This window comes from Mustela lutreola, chromosome 12, assembly GCF_030435805.1.
Source record: "Mustela lutreola isolate mMusLut2 chromosome 12, mMusLut2.pri, whole genome shotgun sequence".
NCBI lineage: Eukaryota > Metazoa > Chordata > Mammalia > Carnivora > Mustelidae > Mustela > Mustela lutreola.
This window is the reverse complement of record NC_081301.1, coordinates 38,456,904-38,473,737: the sequence shown is the minus strand read 5'-3', so window position 1 is coordinate 38,473,737 and position 16,834 is coordinate 38,456,904. Positions and strand designations below refer to the sequence as shown.

The following is a 16,834-nucleotide window of genomic DNA, read 5'->3' as shown; positions in this document are numbered from 1 at the left end:
CTGCCAAGCAGAGATCCGGATTCAGGGCTCGATCCCAGGACCCTGAGCCAAAGGCAGAGGCTTTAAACCACTGAACCACCCAGGCGCACCTTTAAGCTATTTTTAATGGAAAATTTTTTCAGATATAGAAAGAAGTAGAGAGTATAAACTCAGCTTCAACAATTGTGAACATTTGGCCAGTCTTGGTCCACCTATACCTTTCCCCAAATTCACTTCTTTTCTTCCCTCTTTCAGGAGTTAGCATCTTACCGTCAACTGTATAAATTAACAAAAACTTATTATTTATTGTGTCTTTTTTAAAAAGCATGCACTGATGCTGTAGGAAAATTCTTCATATTCTACCCTAATGTCAGCCCAAATGAACAACTGCCCAGCCCTTGAGCCCTTGCTGTGTGTTTCCTGCTTCCCTGTGTTTGCATTCATTCTTCTCTCTGCCTACGAGTCTAAATCAGTCTGCTCTCATTCCTTCTCCCAGTGCTCTGTGAAGCCTTTCTCAGTTCTCCAGGCTATAGCGGTCTCTTTCCTGGACCTTCTTTATGACCCTTATGTAGCATATCGTAGTTATTTGTGTGCTTATCTTGGATAAGCACTGTTAGACTGTACTGTTCTTATGAAACAAGGAGTATTTTCCTGACCTCCCTCTCCAGTGGTACTTCGCAGTGCTTAATGCAGAGAAGGTGCTCAGAAATATGTGCTTAATTAATTTGACTTGATTACATTCACTGAAGAAAATTTTCGATTATAAAAGAAACACATCACACTAAAAGGAAAATGTTTAGATACAGCCTGGGACCGAAAACATTTGATCTCACCTGCAAGGATTTTATTTTATTTTTCTAAAGATTTATTTATTTATTAGAGAGGGGGGAGAGCAGAGGGAGGGGGATAAGCAGACTCCACACTGAGTATAGAGTCCAGTGTGGGGCTCTGACCCAAGACCCCAAGACCGTAACCTGAACCGAAATCAAGAGTCGGAGTCCTAACCAACTGAGCCACCCAGGTGCCCCTCACCTACAAGGATTTTAAAAGACTTTAAAGAATTATAAGGAAAAGAATTTTCAATTTGAGCCAATATAGAAAGGCAACTTTTTTTGAGGAAAATAATTTTTCTTTATGCCACTTAACTGTCACTTGTCAGTTTTTCACATATATATCTGGAACCTATAGCTCTTCTCTGCTTTTTTAGAATGCTTTTTTTACCCCAGCTAGGTAAGAGTGACTCTGACTGTATTTTAGAATATCCATTGTGTTTTAAAACGTAGATTTAAATCTTCAGTAACAGAAATAGGCTACACGTCGGACCCACAGGCCACATGAAGTAAGTTGATAGCAATCTCATGGATGCTGGTAGCTCACAGGTATAGAGTTCCCCGTGCACACTGTGTTGTACTGTCGCCACGTATAACTATCAGAGCAGCCCTCGGGAGCCGGGCAGAGCAGCCTGGGGCAGGTATGGTTACCTTAAATCTGCAAGGATGCAAACCTGGGTTTAGGGAGATGGAGTGAATCTTGCGGAAGGCAAAAAGAAGGGGTGTGTGATTTTAGGCTTGGATTGGAAACCTGAGGGCTTTGGGATTAGGTGTTGCAAATGTGCAAAGATAGGAAACTGTCTTTTTCAATACTGTATGTCTTTGGGAGACAGACCAGGTTGCTGAGGTAAGCTATGTATCCCTTAATGCCACAGAACTACCGAAGTGATCTGGTACTTTTTGAAGCAGTCATTTCTCAGATCCCTCATGTTCTGCCTTAGTCTTTTGCCATAAGAATGAATCCACTTTCTGATGAATTAGCAAGGCTGCTATGGCTAAGTGCTGGTGTGGTTCTGTCTCATTGTCTTTTCTTGGCTTAAGAAGACCTCTGAGCAGGCCCATCTTTGGATAGTGTGACTTGCCTAGGCTCTTGCTCAAACAGATGTGTATGGAGGACTTAGTTATTCCTTTGCCTCATCATCCTTTTATAGCCATTATTATTTTTAAGATTACTTATTTATTTAACAGAGAGAGAGAGAGACCACAAGTAGGCAGAGAAGCAGGCGGGAGGGCACTGGGGGAGAAGCAGGCTCTCTGCTCTGCCTATATGCTGCTCTGCCTATATGCTGCTTCCATTCTCCCGAACTTTTGTCCCAGCCCAGAGCTCCTGAGCTCCAGATGCAGATGCGAGGCTCCATCCCAGGACCCTGGGATCATGACCTGAGCCGAAGGCAGAGGCTTAACCTACTGAAGCAGTCAGGTACGCCCTTTTATAACCATTATTGTAAAATTACAAAGCAAAATATGTACACTGTAGTATAGTTCATGAAGAGGTTTTGTCAGCCTAAGGGTATCCTCCTACATGATCACCAGGTTTGAATTTTGGTTTGAGAAGAGGAGAGGTGAATATACCATTGCTGATGGTCTCTTAGGTGCAAGAGCTATGCTAGGAGAGGCATACAGAAAGTCAGTTCTGTAATAGTGGTGGCAGAAGGACGAGTCTTAGGATTGATTTTAAAGGTTTCATAAAAGCTTTATTTGCTCAGTGAAGTAATCAGTTGCATTTTTTTTTTAAGTAACCTCCACATGCAGCATTGAATCCAGTGCAGGGCTTGAACCCGCGACCCGGAGATCAAGATCTGGGCTGAGATTAAGAGTCGGATGCTTAACCGACTGAGCCACCCAGGTGCCCCATCAGTTGCATCTTAAATGCTGGTGTTGTCTGTATTACTGACATCAGCTCATCCTTTCAAAGTTACCTATCATGCCAATTTTGCCAAAGTCAAGGATATTTTAGGGGAAATAAAGATGGACTTTCTAGTCTTGACACATGTCCCTTGGAGTATGAAGATTGTTTTAATATGAGATTTCATTTTTTAAATCCATTTGATTAACTTGGGTTTTCGTATGAGGAGTGACCATAAGTTCCATCACTTGTGCCGCTGACTTGAGGCAACATGGTGCAAGAGTCAGCCCGGCATCACAGGGCCTGGTTTGACCCACAGCTTAGCAACTTACCAAGGCTTCCCAGCCTTGGCAAATTACTTAACCCCTCTAGTCCTCAGTCTTCCTGCTTGTAAAACGGGATGGTGATGCCATTCTCACAGGGTCCCTAACAGACCACGTGAGACAACGAAGCAGAGGTGCCTGGCACCCCCAGGCAGCCAGCACGTGTCCCCAGCTGCAGGGCTCACAGACGGATGGAGAACTTATGGCACAGTGCCTATATGCTGCTTCCATTCTCCCGAACTTTTGTCCCAGCCCAGAGCTCCTGAGCTCCAGACCCACGTAGGCAGCCACCTGCCAGATGTCTTCATCCCAAAGCCGCCACCACTAAAACCAGTATCTTGGCTCCGGTCTTGTTAATTGGCTCTGCCAGTTTGCCCAGATGAGTCACATGGGAACTGTCCTGGACTTCTTCTTCATCTCTCTTCTTTAGTCCATCCTGCTTGCTTTACTCTCGCTGAGATCACTTGCCTCTGACCTTATCTTCTGACTTAGTGACAGTAATATCATGGTAACCTGCCTCCCCAACACCAGTCAGCATCCTTTCCCTGAGGTAGTCCCTGTGACTCCCAAGTGATCTCAGAAAATCAAATCAGGTCTCCGGAAGTTCAGCCTCAAATCCTCTCATGGTGCCTCCTGTCTTCAGGATAAATCTGAGCCTTTTTGTGATGTAGACCCTGCCCTTCACTTTTCACTCCTCTCTTAGCTCTGTCTCTGTGAGAGAGAGAGAGCTCTCATGGAGTCTCTCCAAAGTCCCTCCACCTGGGACTTTCTGACTTTCATGAGGTCACACTTGCGTGCCTTCGCAAGTCCTGTTTTCTCTGCCCAGAATATTCTTTCAGCCTCCTTCTGTGTAGTTCTGGGAGGCTCGTGGCTGGTGTTGCCTTCCCTGAAGGCCTTCCTGTGCCCACCCCCCCCATCCCACGCTGCTCTCCCTAGAGGCTTCTTTATCACCATTCACCCCTACTGTAGCTGTCATTAATGCCTCACCAGTCTATATGTGACTGAAGCAATGGGGACTAGTATCCCTTTATCCCAGCGGTTTGTAAAAGTCCTGTGTGTGAATGAACTTGCATCCTTTCTCTAAGACAACCCAGAGAGGCTCAGACGCCAGGTGTGTCTAATGCTATTTTATTGCTTGTCACATCTTTGAGGCAGTGAAGTGGCAATTGCATACAGATGCCATGTTGCTGTGTGGACCACCAATGGAACTAGGGCAGAGCTGCCTGACAGGTGGGCTCTAGGGTCTGATGCACTGGATTTTGAGTTCTAGTTCTGCCTCTCGACAAGCCTGCCATCTAGCTTCGGATATCCAGCTCCTGACCACATCGCTGTACTGCTAACGTGATGGTCCAAAAACAGGAGCATTGGGTCCTCCCAGCAGTTGCCTTTCTTCTGGAAAATCAGCAAATAATGGGTTTATACCTCAAGCTTCTGGGAACTCTACTAGCGTGAGTCATCCTTCTCTGGTCCAACCAGTTCCGAGGTGGGTGGGGTTAGATGACCTCAGGTATGGGGTAAATTTGTGGGGATAAATGCTTCCCCATGAGACCCTAGCAGCCTGACACCTTGCCTTTTGCAGTGACACTGTTTCTATTTCCTAAAATTTGGGTTAGAAAAGTTCATTACCAAGCATCTACAAAATTAGTTCAGAAGCTTGAGAAAATCAGGCAGCTTTCTTAAAGAATGGATATCAACTAGACCTGCTCCATAATGCTTTTAAAAGTACAGTTGTCTGCCCCTATCCCACTCCTCCTGCTCTCAGAAGTTAGATCCAATAGAATGTGATTCTGCAAATGTCATTTCTGGGTTGTCTGCAGGTGTCATTTTTGAAGCCCCATTGATTGCTGTGGGTTGCTGCAGAGTAGGGGACCCACATTCCGAGAAGGGGCTGAGGACTGACCTCAATGAGGACAGGATGAGGTCAGGAGCGGAGGCCTGGGTCAGGATGACTGTGGCGGGGGGGAGCTTGCCCCGCTTCTTCCTTCCTTTCTGGCCAAATGGTTTATGACCTCACAATGACTTTTTCTTCCCAGTGCAGCTTAGGAATTATAAATTCTGAAGTTCACAGAACTTTTTGTGAAACTGCTTGTATTAGCCTGCAGTGATTTCAGAAATTAAAACTATTTCTGTTCTTTCGAGTTTGTGCTACTGTAGTTAATATAAAATGAGCTTAAAGGATGTGTCGGCGAAGTCTTTCTCCTTTGGGAATCAGCAAGCCTAGAACTGGGAGTCTTAATGAGACAGGGGCTATTGGATCAGACAGCGCAGTGACCATGGCCATGGTCCCCCAAATCCTCACTGTTGCCTTTGGCAGTGGCTGTATACATCTGCCAAGTGAGTCATGATCATTTTTATGACACATCATTAAAAATTTCCAGAGTTACTTAATAATGAAGTTTAAGGAAACTGAAGGGTTAGATTTCAGGAAGTAGCTACTTTTTAAATGCCATCTAGTATTTTCATGCTATGACTTAATTTCACATCAAACTTTAACAAATTCTGACATTGGGAATCTATAATTTAAACCAAGTGTAAAGCTAGGACAGTGTATTATAGTTGGTCTTTAGTCACAGTTCCTAGAGTGGCCAATTCTGCGGCCTCCCCACCTTGTCTCCTCCTCTTCTGCCCTCACTCACCCTCTTCAGGCCTATGTGCCTTCCTCAGACCCACCTCAGGGCCTTTGCAGATCTCACCCCTCCTCCAAATAGTCAGTAGCTTGTCCCCTCACTTTCTTCCAGGCTCTGCTCAAGTGGTTATGTACCAGTGAGATCCTCCTTTCAGAAATCCCAGTATCCTTCACGGCAACATACCTTACTTCCTTCATCCTGCTTATCCACAGAGCTGGTCACGCTCTGACCTTCTGTTTGTGTCTTTATTTAGCTGTGTGGTCTTTCTCCTGCCCCTACTTCCCTCCCTTCTCATGGAAGCACTACCAGGGCAGGGACTTTGTCACTTCTGCTCCTGGGTATATCCCCAGTGTCTTAAACAGTTTCTGGCACATATTAGAGGGTTAATATAAATACATGTTGAATACATGAATGAATGAATCATGGAATTTTTTGCCTTAGGAGGGACTTTTTAGGATCATTGTTATGTTATGTTACAGATTGGGAAACTGAGGCACAGAAAGGTTGTGTGGCTCATTCGAAATGGGGCTCAGTCATTTCACCACTGTTAACAGCTCTTTTTAAAAATCCAGGAATATATGTGGAGTGAAAACAGACTGATAGTTTAAAAATTTAACAAAAATAAGACAAGTCATTGTGTCATGGCAAAACTTTCTAATACAGAAGGCAGAGTCTTGTTCATGTTCACACTGTATAATGCACCTCGCATATAATTAGTGCTCAAGAGATATGTGTTCATGGATTTGGTTACATTTTTATAAAGCCATTCCTTTCTGCAAGACCTTGCTTCCGTGCTCCTCTTTTTCTTTTTTTATTCTCTCCCCAAATAGACGATTGTTCTTAGGGCTCCTCATTCAAACTTCTTTCAGTTACAAGTGTCCAATTTATGCGCTTACTCTGTGTGTGTGTTTAATTTCATCTACGAACAGCTAGCAGGATCAAAGAGGTGACCTGGTCTCTGGGAAGATCCAGAGATATTTAGTTATTCCCGTTTTCCAGATGCAACTACATCAAATAAAGTAAAGAACTAATCTTTCTAGTTCACTATGTGGAAAAAATCCAGCTGACAAGCCATGGTGGTTTGCTGGCCTGCATGCTTCTGACCTCAGTCTTATTTATGCTTACATAGACATCCTTGGAATCTCACTTTTGACAAAAAGTTGTTTATAAGTAGCATGATGTTTAGATACACAACAGTCAGTTTGGGAAGTAGGACCAATTAATTTCTCTTTAAATAGAAAAGAAATGAAGCATAGCTAATCTTTATAGTGACCTGAAGTGAACTTCAGAGATGCAGTGACCTTAACTTTAACAATTGGAAGCCATGAAAATTCAGGATGGGTATATTTAGGAAAAGTGAGAAGAGAAATGGGCAACCACATGAAATAGAAACCACTCTTGTGTGTCTTTAGATATCCTAATAAATAAACAATTCGGAGGATGTATTGTCTGCACTTTAGACCATTCTCGACTAATCACCTGCAAACTCTTTCAAACTATACAAGCTCTCCTGGAATCCGATATGCATACTCCTCACCGCTCCCCAAAATAAACAAAACCTCTGTCCTCCACGCCCTACCACTGGCAGGAGATGACTCTCCTCGGCTCCTTCCTACTGGTCCACGGAAATCCTGCAGTTGGTTGTGGGGCCCATTCATATCTGTGCCTCTTTCTCTATCATAAGATAACCGGAGAGGATTCAACTCTGATAACAGAAGCAGCTAAATCTTGGATTTATATACTCCGATGGCTGGAAAGTGGCTCGAAGAGCTAAATCTTACTGTATCTGTCACTGGCATTTAGCCAAAGTTGCCTTTTTCCATGCGTTTCCACAAATCTGGCTGTGCGGGATAGCCCCGTGGTGCGGCATTCCCTGCCAGCTGGGTGCGTGGTCCGAGATGTGCTTCTAGCAAGAGTGACGGTTTAGCAGTGCGCTGCCCAGACGCCAGCCTCAGTCTCCCACACAAAACCTCATGTAGGAAAGACATTAGGGTTGGAGGCTGACAGGGACAGGACCCATGGGCAGAAGAAGCTGCATGGCCCATTATATACCTCTAGGTTGGGAGGGGGTAGGATAGTGTAGTCCTCCCAGGTATTTTGGAGACAAGGTTCTCAGGATTCTGAGGGGGCTTATCTATTGTTGGGAAGGGTCATTTAATATTGTTTAGTAAAAACAGTCATGGGACCTTTCAGATGTATACCAGTGGGTCTTATTCTTGGAGGGTGATTTCTAACATCTATATGGGAGGGAGGGGGGAGAGATAAAGGAAGTTCCCAAAGGAATTTTTTTATGTTAAAGTAGACCGACAGGATCTTGGGGCTTGGGCTAAGATTGCCTTCTGCCCTTAGCAAACAATTCGACATCAAGGGAGCTGAGTCCCTAGAAGAATGTCACTCTGCCTGTTTCAAAAACTTGTCAATGGGCTGGAATCAGTAAGGGAATTTAATAATCTTTCTTCTGCCTTTGTTTTCCACATCAAAACCCATCTGCGGGATTGTTGTCTGGGCTTGGAAGTTAAGTCTGCCTAACAGATAGCAAAGCTCACTGAACCAAATGGGGATTTCGCCCATGATTTAAGGTAAAGGGGCCACCTACCTTGCTCTAACCAGCTAGGTTCATGACGTACCCCAGCGTGGCGTCAAACTGTCTAAAGATTTTAGGGCCCCATCAGAGTTTTGGGCTCCGTTCTTGCCTTCACAGGGTTACAGAGCCGTGTCTTAGCCACATTAATAGCTCAGTCAAGTCCCCCACAGAGATGAGGACATTTGGTCACCAGAGGCCATCTCGGTTTGGCCTGTCCCGCAGACAGTTCACAAAAGAAGAAATTCACATGGTGACGGGACAGATGAAAAAGTATCCACCTTCACTCACTAGCAATTAAAGAAATGCCCAAGATTAGCTTTTTAATCTCTCAATTTGTCCAAAGTAAGAAAGAATTACATTACCTGGTTGAGGCACTTGCATTCGCTGCCTCAGAGAAGGGTCCTGAGTGGGAACAGTTTTTCCCAGGCCACGTGGTGACGTTGAACAGAATCCAGACATGCAAATCCTTTCTCCCAGCTGCCCTACTTCTAGGAACCAAAAGCTGGGAATTTATATGGAGGAAATGGGTTGAGGACCTACTCAAAGAAGAGTGTACAAAGGTTGCAGCATTGTTTGAATGTTAATACTTGGAAACAAACTACGTATTTTAATGATAAGAGATTTAAGTAAATTGTTGTATATCTGGATGATAGATTTTTATAGTGTATTTAAAAGTGATATAAACTATCACATGCTGGTCTGATAAAGATGTATTGCTGAGTGGGAAAAAAAAAAAAAAGCAATTTACAAAAGAACCTGAGATCTAATCCATTCTTTAAAGAGATCCAAATCCATTTAAAAGTCTTGTTAGGGGGCGCCTGGGTGGCTTAGTCGTTAAGCATCTGCCTTCGGCTCAGGTCATGATCCCAGGGTCCTGGAGTCGAGCTCCGCATAGGTTCCCTGCTCAGTGGGGAGTCTGCTTCTCCCTCTCCCACTCCTTCTGCTTGTATTCCCTTTCTCACTATATCTCTATCAAATAAATAAATAAAATCTTTAAAAAAAAAAAAAAAAGTCATGTTAGGTGAAACTCCAAGCTCCTATGGTGACTTTTATTTACTTCTTTTTGTTTATCTGCACTTTCTAATGTTTCTGCAATGATCATCTATTAATTACTGTAATATTTTTGATAACTGCAGCAGGTTTGGTCTCCTGCTGGGATTGTTGGGGGAGGGAGGAAGTGGAGATGGGGCTGGGGAGGGTGATGAGTAGGAAGTTTTCCCACCTGGATTGATAACGTTCCACGAATAGGAAGTATGCAAGAAGTCCGTCTAAAGTTAGATGTGAACCATTCACAGATTCTTTTCAGAACCGGTGCACTGCATCAGTGGTGACAAAGGACAGCATTTGGGGAGCAGAATGGGTTTACTTTTAAGTAAATTCTCATCATTTTTAAATTTTTTAAAAAAGATTTTATTTATTTATTTGACAGACAGATCCCAAGTAGGCAGAGAGGCAGCAGGCAGAGAGAGAGGAAGGAAAGCAGCTCCCTGCTGAGCAGAGAGCCTGATGCGGGGTTCGATCGCAGGACGGTGGGACCACGACCTGAGCAGAAGATAGAGGCTTAACCCACTGAACCACCCAGGTGCCCCCCCTCACCCAGCTTTTTAAAAGTAAGTGACAAAGAAAACATGCTTGCAGAAAATAGAGCCTGGATTCTGTTCAGAAGTTAAAAGTCCTCCCCACCCCGCCCCACCCTGCCCTTTAAACCATGTATTCTTTCTTCTATCTAGGGATAATCAATGTTAACTTTATTCTAGATCTTTCTTTTTGTATTCATTTACATATACGATGGTATGTGTGTATATGGATGAATATATACTAATAGTCTTGCATTTTTAACTTAAGTTAGATTCTAGTGTACATATTATTCTGCAATTTCTCCTATTCCACTTACATTACTTGATGTGAGTCTTAGCTCACATTTCTTATGTTGAATCTGAGTAAGGAATTGTACGTTCGATATTTGTATCAGTAAAATTTATTTGCCCTTACTCCTCTGCCTCTTGGAATAAACTCAGTCACCCAGGGCAGATTGTTAAAAACTTAGCCCTAAGTTACTTTCCCAAAGTGTAGCTGACAGTCAGTTCTCTGCAGTTTGGAACCCCATGGAAGGCTCAGTCAATGCTTAGAGAACTAGCTCACAAAAGCTCCAGGAGATTGTGATATGTGAAAGTGCCTTGAGTGGTACTTTTTCAACTTTTACTTTTGAAGGATTTTAAGCATTCTTTTACCCCCTGCCAGAAATTTGCATTTCACTGGAGAGAAAGTCATCTGGATGTTCTTCCTAGGTCTACGACTCATAAATCCACTGACCCCACTTTCTTCCTGGGGGCCTGTTTTCTCGTCAGGAACATGCTACGGCATGTCTAAGGTTCTTTCCAGAAGGCTCAACATTCTCTGATCCTGTCTCATCACTTTGGTAGCACCTAGGACAAGGTGTCCCGAGGGCATGGGGGTGAGGGGGATCGGTTAATGCCATGCCACGTAAGCACAAATGGTAGTGCTCTCCAAGTCATGTGCAGGCGTCCAGAATTGGGACCAAAGGTTGAATGGCAGCAAGACTGTTGGGGTGGAGCCGTGGCTCTGAACTCCCTGTACCTTTTTACCGACAGCATGGTTCATTTGTTAAATGTCTCAGATCTGTCTGCCTGTGTCTAATGTTTAGTTTGTTGTTTGTTTTATTTTTTTTAAGAAATTAACAACAACAACAAAAATTTTTTAAAAATCTGGCGTTCAACACTCTCTCCCCACTCCCGCTCTTCCTTGTATCCATGCACAAGATGGACCCGAGGGCATCATGACATTGGACACGTCACCCAGCTGGTATTTCAGGATGGGTTACTTTCCAAAGACACTGTTTCTCAACCAAATAATTTTCCGGATTTTAAAGAGTGTGAGCTAGGTGTAGTGAAGGGTTTCAGATACAGTGCAACTGTCTCTTTTTAAAATTCCTTTTTGCATAAGCGCGGGTCACGTGTCCTACCTGATTGACACTCGGGGTGGGTACAGTTGAGCCCTCCAACGGTTCTGTTCATGAAGCACAAGCTCCAAATGAGCTCACCGTCGCTGCTTCAAAGATATCACTTCCCCTTCTTAACTTTCTTCTTTTTAAAAAACTTTCTTTTCTCTTTTCCTTTTTGCTATTCCTCTTCTTTTTTTTTTTAGCCTCCATGCAATCCTGTTCTTAATCTGTAGAGCAGAAAACAGTAGCACCCAAGCAGATTTCTATGCACCTGAACCCTTCTCCGCTAAAAGAAAAAAAAAAAAAAACAACTAGGATAACACTCCTCCCTCTCCCAAAAAATCCACAGTGACTCCCTCTGTTCACGCCTTCCTTTTATGAGCATTGAATGGGGATTAGGTAGAACAGAAAAAAGGCAGGAACAAAGCAGAGGGGAGGCAGAGTGGGGGATAAGAAAAGAAAGGAGTTGAAACAGTGGGGTGTGGGCTTTCCGTGGATGTGGGAGGTAAGAGGGCAGGTTTCTAGATGAAACCCAGACCACAGGTAGTTTTGGAGTCTGCAGGATTTGCAGTCCTACTTGAGGTTTGAGGAGGAGGTACGATTCTGGCCAGGGGAAGGCAGACCTGGGAAGCGTTCATGATGCCCAGATTCTACTTGGGGTCTAGACTGCTCCCAGGCCAAAGATCTCTCCCTCCGACCCTCCTTGGAACATGATTGTTTTTGACTTTCTCTTGGGATCGCTGAAGCACCGGGAGCTCCTGTAAAGCGATTTAAGACAAGAATGATAGCTTGAGTGAAACTGGGAGGGATTTCCAGAGCCCTCCAGGTGGTGTGAAAGGACTGTTTCCCAACTTGGAAGCAAAACCAGTTTTTGGTCGCCAGAACACAGCTCCTGTTGCTTTCCATTGACCTGTGGCTCAGTACAGAGTGCAAGGGACATGTGCCACGCTGAGCTCAGACCGACCTGCTGGGTGACCCTGGGAAGAAGGAAAGGCAACTCCAGGATTCCAAAGTGAGTTCCAGGAGGAGGAGTTCTCAGGTCCCTAAATCTCTTCTGGCATTTTCTTTTTAACCTGTGGGGCTGGTTGGTGACCTCTAGCCAGCACACCCCTTTAAGAACAGGGGTTGTTTTCACGGAGGGAAGATTTAAAACCCAGCTCTGCTTCTTACTAGGTGTATGTCCTTAGGCAAGTTCTTCTGTCTCTCTGAGCTGCAGTTTCCTTAGGGGTAAAATGGAAATAATGACATGCTTTCACTTACAGAGATGTCGCCAAAATTAGAGAAGATGGTGTAAAGCGCTGGGTATTTATGTTTCGGTACCCAGGTACTTACATGCTGCTACTGAGTAACTAGGGACTGATTTCTTTCTCTTTTAGCTTCTGCAAGGAGAATTTGGTTCATTAATATGTTGAAATTAGACAATTATCTAGTTTCTAAGGAAAAAGGGAAGCAGATATTAGAACACTTTACAAAGCCATTTTCCATAAACGCCCTGATGGTCACTATGTCTGCCCTGGAACACTGGCTGGCTCTGTGGTGGGAGGAGCTGGAAGGGACTGAGTCTTGGGAAGTTCTGCCCCAGGACATTTGTAGGCTCCAGGGAAGTGGATGGACACATTTCAGCCTCGCTGATTCATGGCCAACATGGGTACAACTTAGCGGTTGAATTCACCACAGAATTTTTTCAAACTGGAGGCGCCTGGCCTCTTTAGGGTTTGACAGAGAGAGAGAGGAATGAGGCTTTTTAAAGATGTGAATGACCCACCCTCCTGGTTCTGCGAGCGTCCCCCACGTCTCTGTGGCTGCAGAGATTGCCACGGGTCCCGCGGCCTCTGCGGAGACACTGTTCTCTTGATCCATCTCCCTGGGAGGCAAAGAGCAGTTTTACTCTTGCATTTGCTGCTGTTTGGAGTAGTTAAGTCTAGGGGCAATGGTAGCTAATCCAAGGAGAATAGGATGATTGCCTTTTTCAGTTTACACCTTTAAAATTCTAGTTATTAGTCTTGTTTTCTGAGCCCACAGATTTGTAAACTCCTGCACACGGGCGAATACATTTCTTACTAAACAGCATATTTCTAGGTTTTTTGTCCTCTTGGCTGGCCCCTCATTTAGTGGGGAGGGGTGGGAAGTCTCCCGCATCTGTGTGGCACTGCGAGCGCTCTCCCCTCAAAGGGGCCGATTCGGTGACTCCGAGGCCACCCTTTCTCCAGCCTCTGCCATTGCAGCGGCCACCCTCCAGCGGCTCACGCAGGTCACCTCTCGCTTCCTCCCTTCCCGTGGTCCCCTACCCGAGTTTTCTCTCTCTGGTGACCCTGCTGTCCTCCAGTCCCCGGGTCACGCAGCGCCCGCATGGCCGTCATGCAGCAAACCCACACAGTCATTTAGAAACCTTTCCTTACCAGCACTTCTAAATCCAGGGAGTCCATGTGGAAATTCACACTGCCAGACTTGCTTGAAAAATAGGATGATCTTTCCCCACGGGGAATTAGGAGACAGTAGCAGTTCCCAGCACAGCCACTGGCAGAAAGACACTCTCCCCGGCGTTCTCTGGTGCCCGTGACAGGCGTCTGGCTTGTCCTCCGGCCTCCATGGAGGCAGGGACTGCTTCTCAGCCAGCGCCTCTCTCCACAATCACCTAGCACCAGCCTTAGTACATGCACAAAGAGCTATTTCTCTAAAACTTGTGACTTGTTTTCAAAAAGTGGCATGCACGTGGGTAAGAATGCACACGATATGAAAGGATGTACGGTGGACACTGAGTCTTACTCCCCGTCTTGACTTCCCTGCCCCAGTTGCAGCAGCCAGTCCCTTTTGTGTTTTAATGAAGAAATGGGCCTGTCTGTGGAGACAAGAACCACTTGTCACTTTTCATCCCCCCCCAAACAGTTATTTCCTGTACAGACAGACCTCATTTTATGGTGCTGTGCAAACACTGCGGTTTGGACAGATTGAAGGTTTGTGGCAACCCTGCATTGAGCAAGTCTCCTGCCACCAACAGCGTTTGTTCTCGTGTCTGTGTGTCACATTGTGACAATGTTCATGATACGTCCAGCTTCTTCACTGTTGCATTTGGCGTGGTGCTCTGTGGTCCGAGATGACGACTCCCTGGAAGCTTAGATGATGGTCAGCATTTTTTAGCAATGAAGGTTTTCTTCATTAAAATCGGCACATTTTTTTTTAGACATGATACTGTTGCATGCTTGCTAGATTACAGTATAGTGTCAGCGTTTATATGCACTGGGAAACTAGCAACTTCAGTGGACTCACTTTACTGCAATATTTGCTGTATTGTGGTGGCTGGAAGGGAACCCACGTTATCCCCCGAGGCATGCCCACAGGTGTTTTTTCATTTTACAGTAATGTGTTGATCACGCCACATCAGTCGTCCCCAGAATATGTTGAATATTTAAGTATTCATAAAACTCCTGGGTTAATTGGGTAATGTTACTATTTTTTATTTAAGATTTTCTCTTTACGTAATCTCTACATCCAGCATGGGGTTTGACCTCGCAACTCTGAGATCCAGAGCCGCACAATCCACCGACCGAGTCAGCCAGGCACCCCAGAAATGTTACTCTTCTTATCTCAAAATTAAGACTGTTTTCCCAAGGGGTAGGACTGGAAAGCAGGTCTTCCAACTCCTTCTCCAGTGCATCAGCTCTGAGTTGTACAGTTACTTGAGATTGCCGTTTATCTGTGTGGTGGAGTCCAGGAACAGTGTCCTCCTTTGTTCACGGCTTACAGTTTATACAAAGATACGTAAGTCCTGGCTGAAGCTGGGGTAGAGGGTCTCCTTCACACATATCTGGGTAGTTTGGGCCTTTATGCTCCTCTGCAGGAACAGAGACTCCCCGATTGAACACTGCGTTGCCACCACATGCAAAAGTGAATCAGGAGGGGCGCCTGGGTGGCTCAGTGGGTTAAGCTGCTGCCTTCGGCTCAGGTCATGATCTCAAGGTCCTGGGATCGAGTCCCGCATCGGGCTCTCTGCTCAGCGGGGAGCCTGCTTCTCCCTCTCTCTCTCTCTGCCTGCCTCTCTGCCTACTTGTGATGTCTCTCTGTCAAACAAATAAATAAAACCTTAAAAAAAATAAAAATTAAAAAAAAATTTAAAAAGCTAATTTAAAAAAAAAAAAAGTGAATCAGGAAGACTTCAAACTAACACATTAATGTCAAATGCTGCAGAGACTGTTACAACAGAAAATAGCTGCTTCTGAGCCCCTACTTACAGAGTTCAAATTTTATACAATTGTATGTCATCTGTATGGACCTTTTACCTCCTGTCAAGAAAGACAGGAGTCCAGCTCAGAAGTTTGTGATTTACCATGAGACACAGCATACCTTATCAGTGGAAGAAGGTTGGAAAGTTTATAGCCATCAGACAAAAGAAGTTTGGGATTTTATGTGCTCTTTAGAGGTGAATGCTAGCTTTCACAATAGCTTCACAGAAGCCCATTTTATTTGCTAAGATACCATTCTTAGAGTCATGTATATCCCGCCTCCTCCTACTTTGAAAAGATAAGTGATGTCGTGAAGTGGATATGTACCATAATCATTAAAGAGGGCAATTATACCTCAGAATCAGTGAAATCCAGCTTTGAGAGTAGAAATTAAATGTTCTCCCTTTTTTATCTTTTTTCTTTTCTCAGGGACACGTGGCCGTCAAGAATCATGAGCAACCCATTTGCGCACCTTGTTGAGCCTTTGGATCTTGCACAACCAGGAAAGAAATTCTTCAATTTGAATAAATTGAAGGATTCAAGATATGGTAGGTCCATGGCTCTCTGATGTCATTGTTATCAGAGCAGTTAGAGTCTTGTTTACATAATAATTAAGCTATGTAACTAATTAGCCTTTAGGAGAGTTGAAAGAGGGAGTAGCAGAAGTGTCTGAATGATCTTGGATTAAGCGCACAAACTCACACACACAGCCTTTCTTACATTGCGCATTTTCAAGTAAGTAATAATAATTATAATCATGTGATATTTATGTAACATTTACAGTATATAGAGTGTTTATATATACATATTATATTATTTAATCTGTATAACAGTCCTGTGAGGTCACATTTATAAAACATAAGAAGACCTGAGGAAGCTGAGGCCCAGAGAGGGTCAGTGATATGACCAAAAAACAACTATGTGGGTAGTAGAATTAGATAAAAACAGGTCTCTTTTATTCCAAACCCTCTACTTTCTACCTGAGCACTCTAATCTTTTCTAAATAGTATTGGTGAACATTTCTTTTATAAATAAGCAAAATAGTTTTTCTTATGAATTACCATTGTCTTATCCTTAGACCCATTACCAGGGCAGTCCTATGTGGTATTCAGGCTTGTATTTCCTTTGAAAGGTGTATGTGACTGTCTTTGGTCTTAATTACAACAGTTGTAAAGGAGTTATTTTCTCATTTCTTAAACACTAGTTTTCAATAAGAAATATTACTTAACATGTGTGTTACTTGCCAACATATAATACAGTAAATATCTAGATTGATTTCTTTCATGATAACTTTCATGATAACTTAAGGGAAACTCTGTTTTTGGAATCCAAGGTAAGGCAACAATTTATTATGAAAGAATTAAGTATAAATATATATTTATTTTTGCTTAGTCTGTGGGTATTTTCAAGTACCAAATGTCTCTTAAACCCATTCGATATGCTTATATTTTAAACTGTGGAAA

General features: G+C 43.9%; 1 protein-coding gene across 3 annotated transcripts in view; it reads left to right on the top strand.

Moving 5' to 3' along the window:
* Positions 1-16,834, top strand: part of ACO1 (aconitase 1) — a 56,400-nt gene that overhangs the window by 5,718 nt on the left and 33,848 nt on the right. For 2 of the 3 annotated variants that reach the window (XM_059142177.1, XM_059142179.1), the window contains one exon: positions 15,801-15,919. In XM_059142177.1, the coding sequence (XP_058998160.1) occupies positions 15,823-15,919 (97 nt within the window). In that variant the 5' untranslated portion in view covers positions 15,801-15,822. Of the gene's footprint in view, positions 1-9,618; positions 9,800-15,800; positions 15,920-16,834 lie in introns of those variants that run through there. The other variant, XM_059142178.1, reaches the window with a different exon arrangement.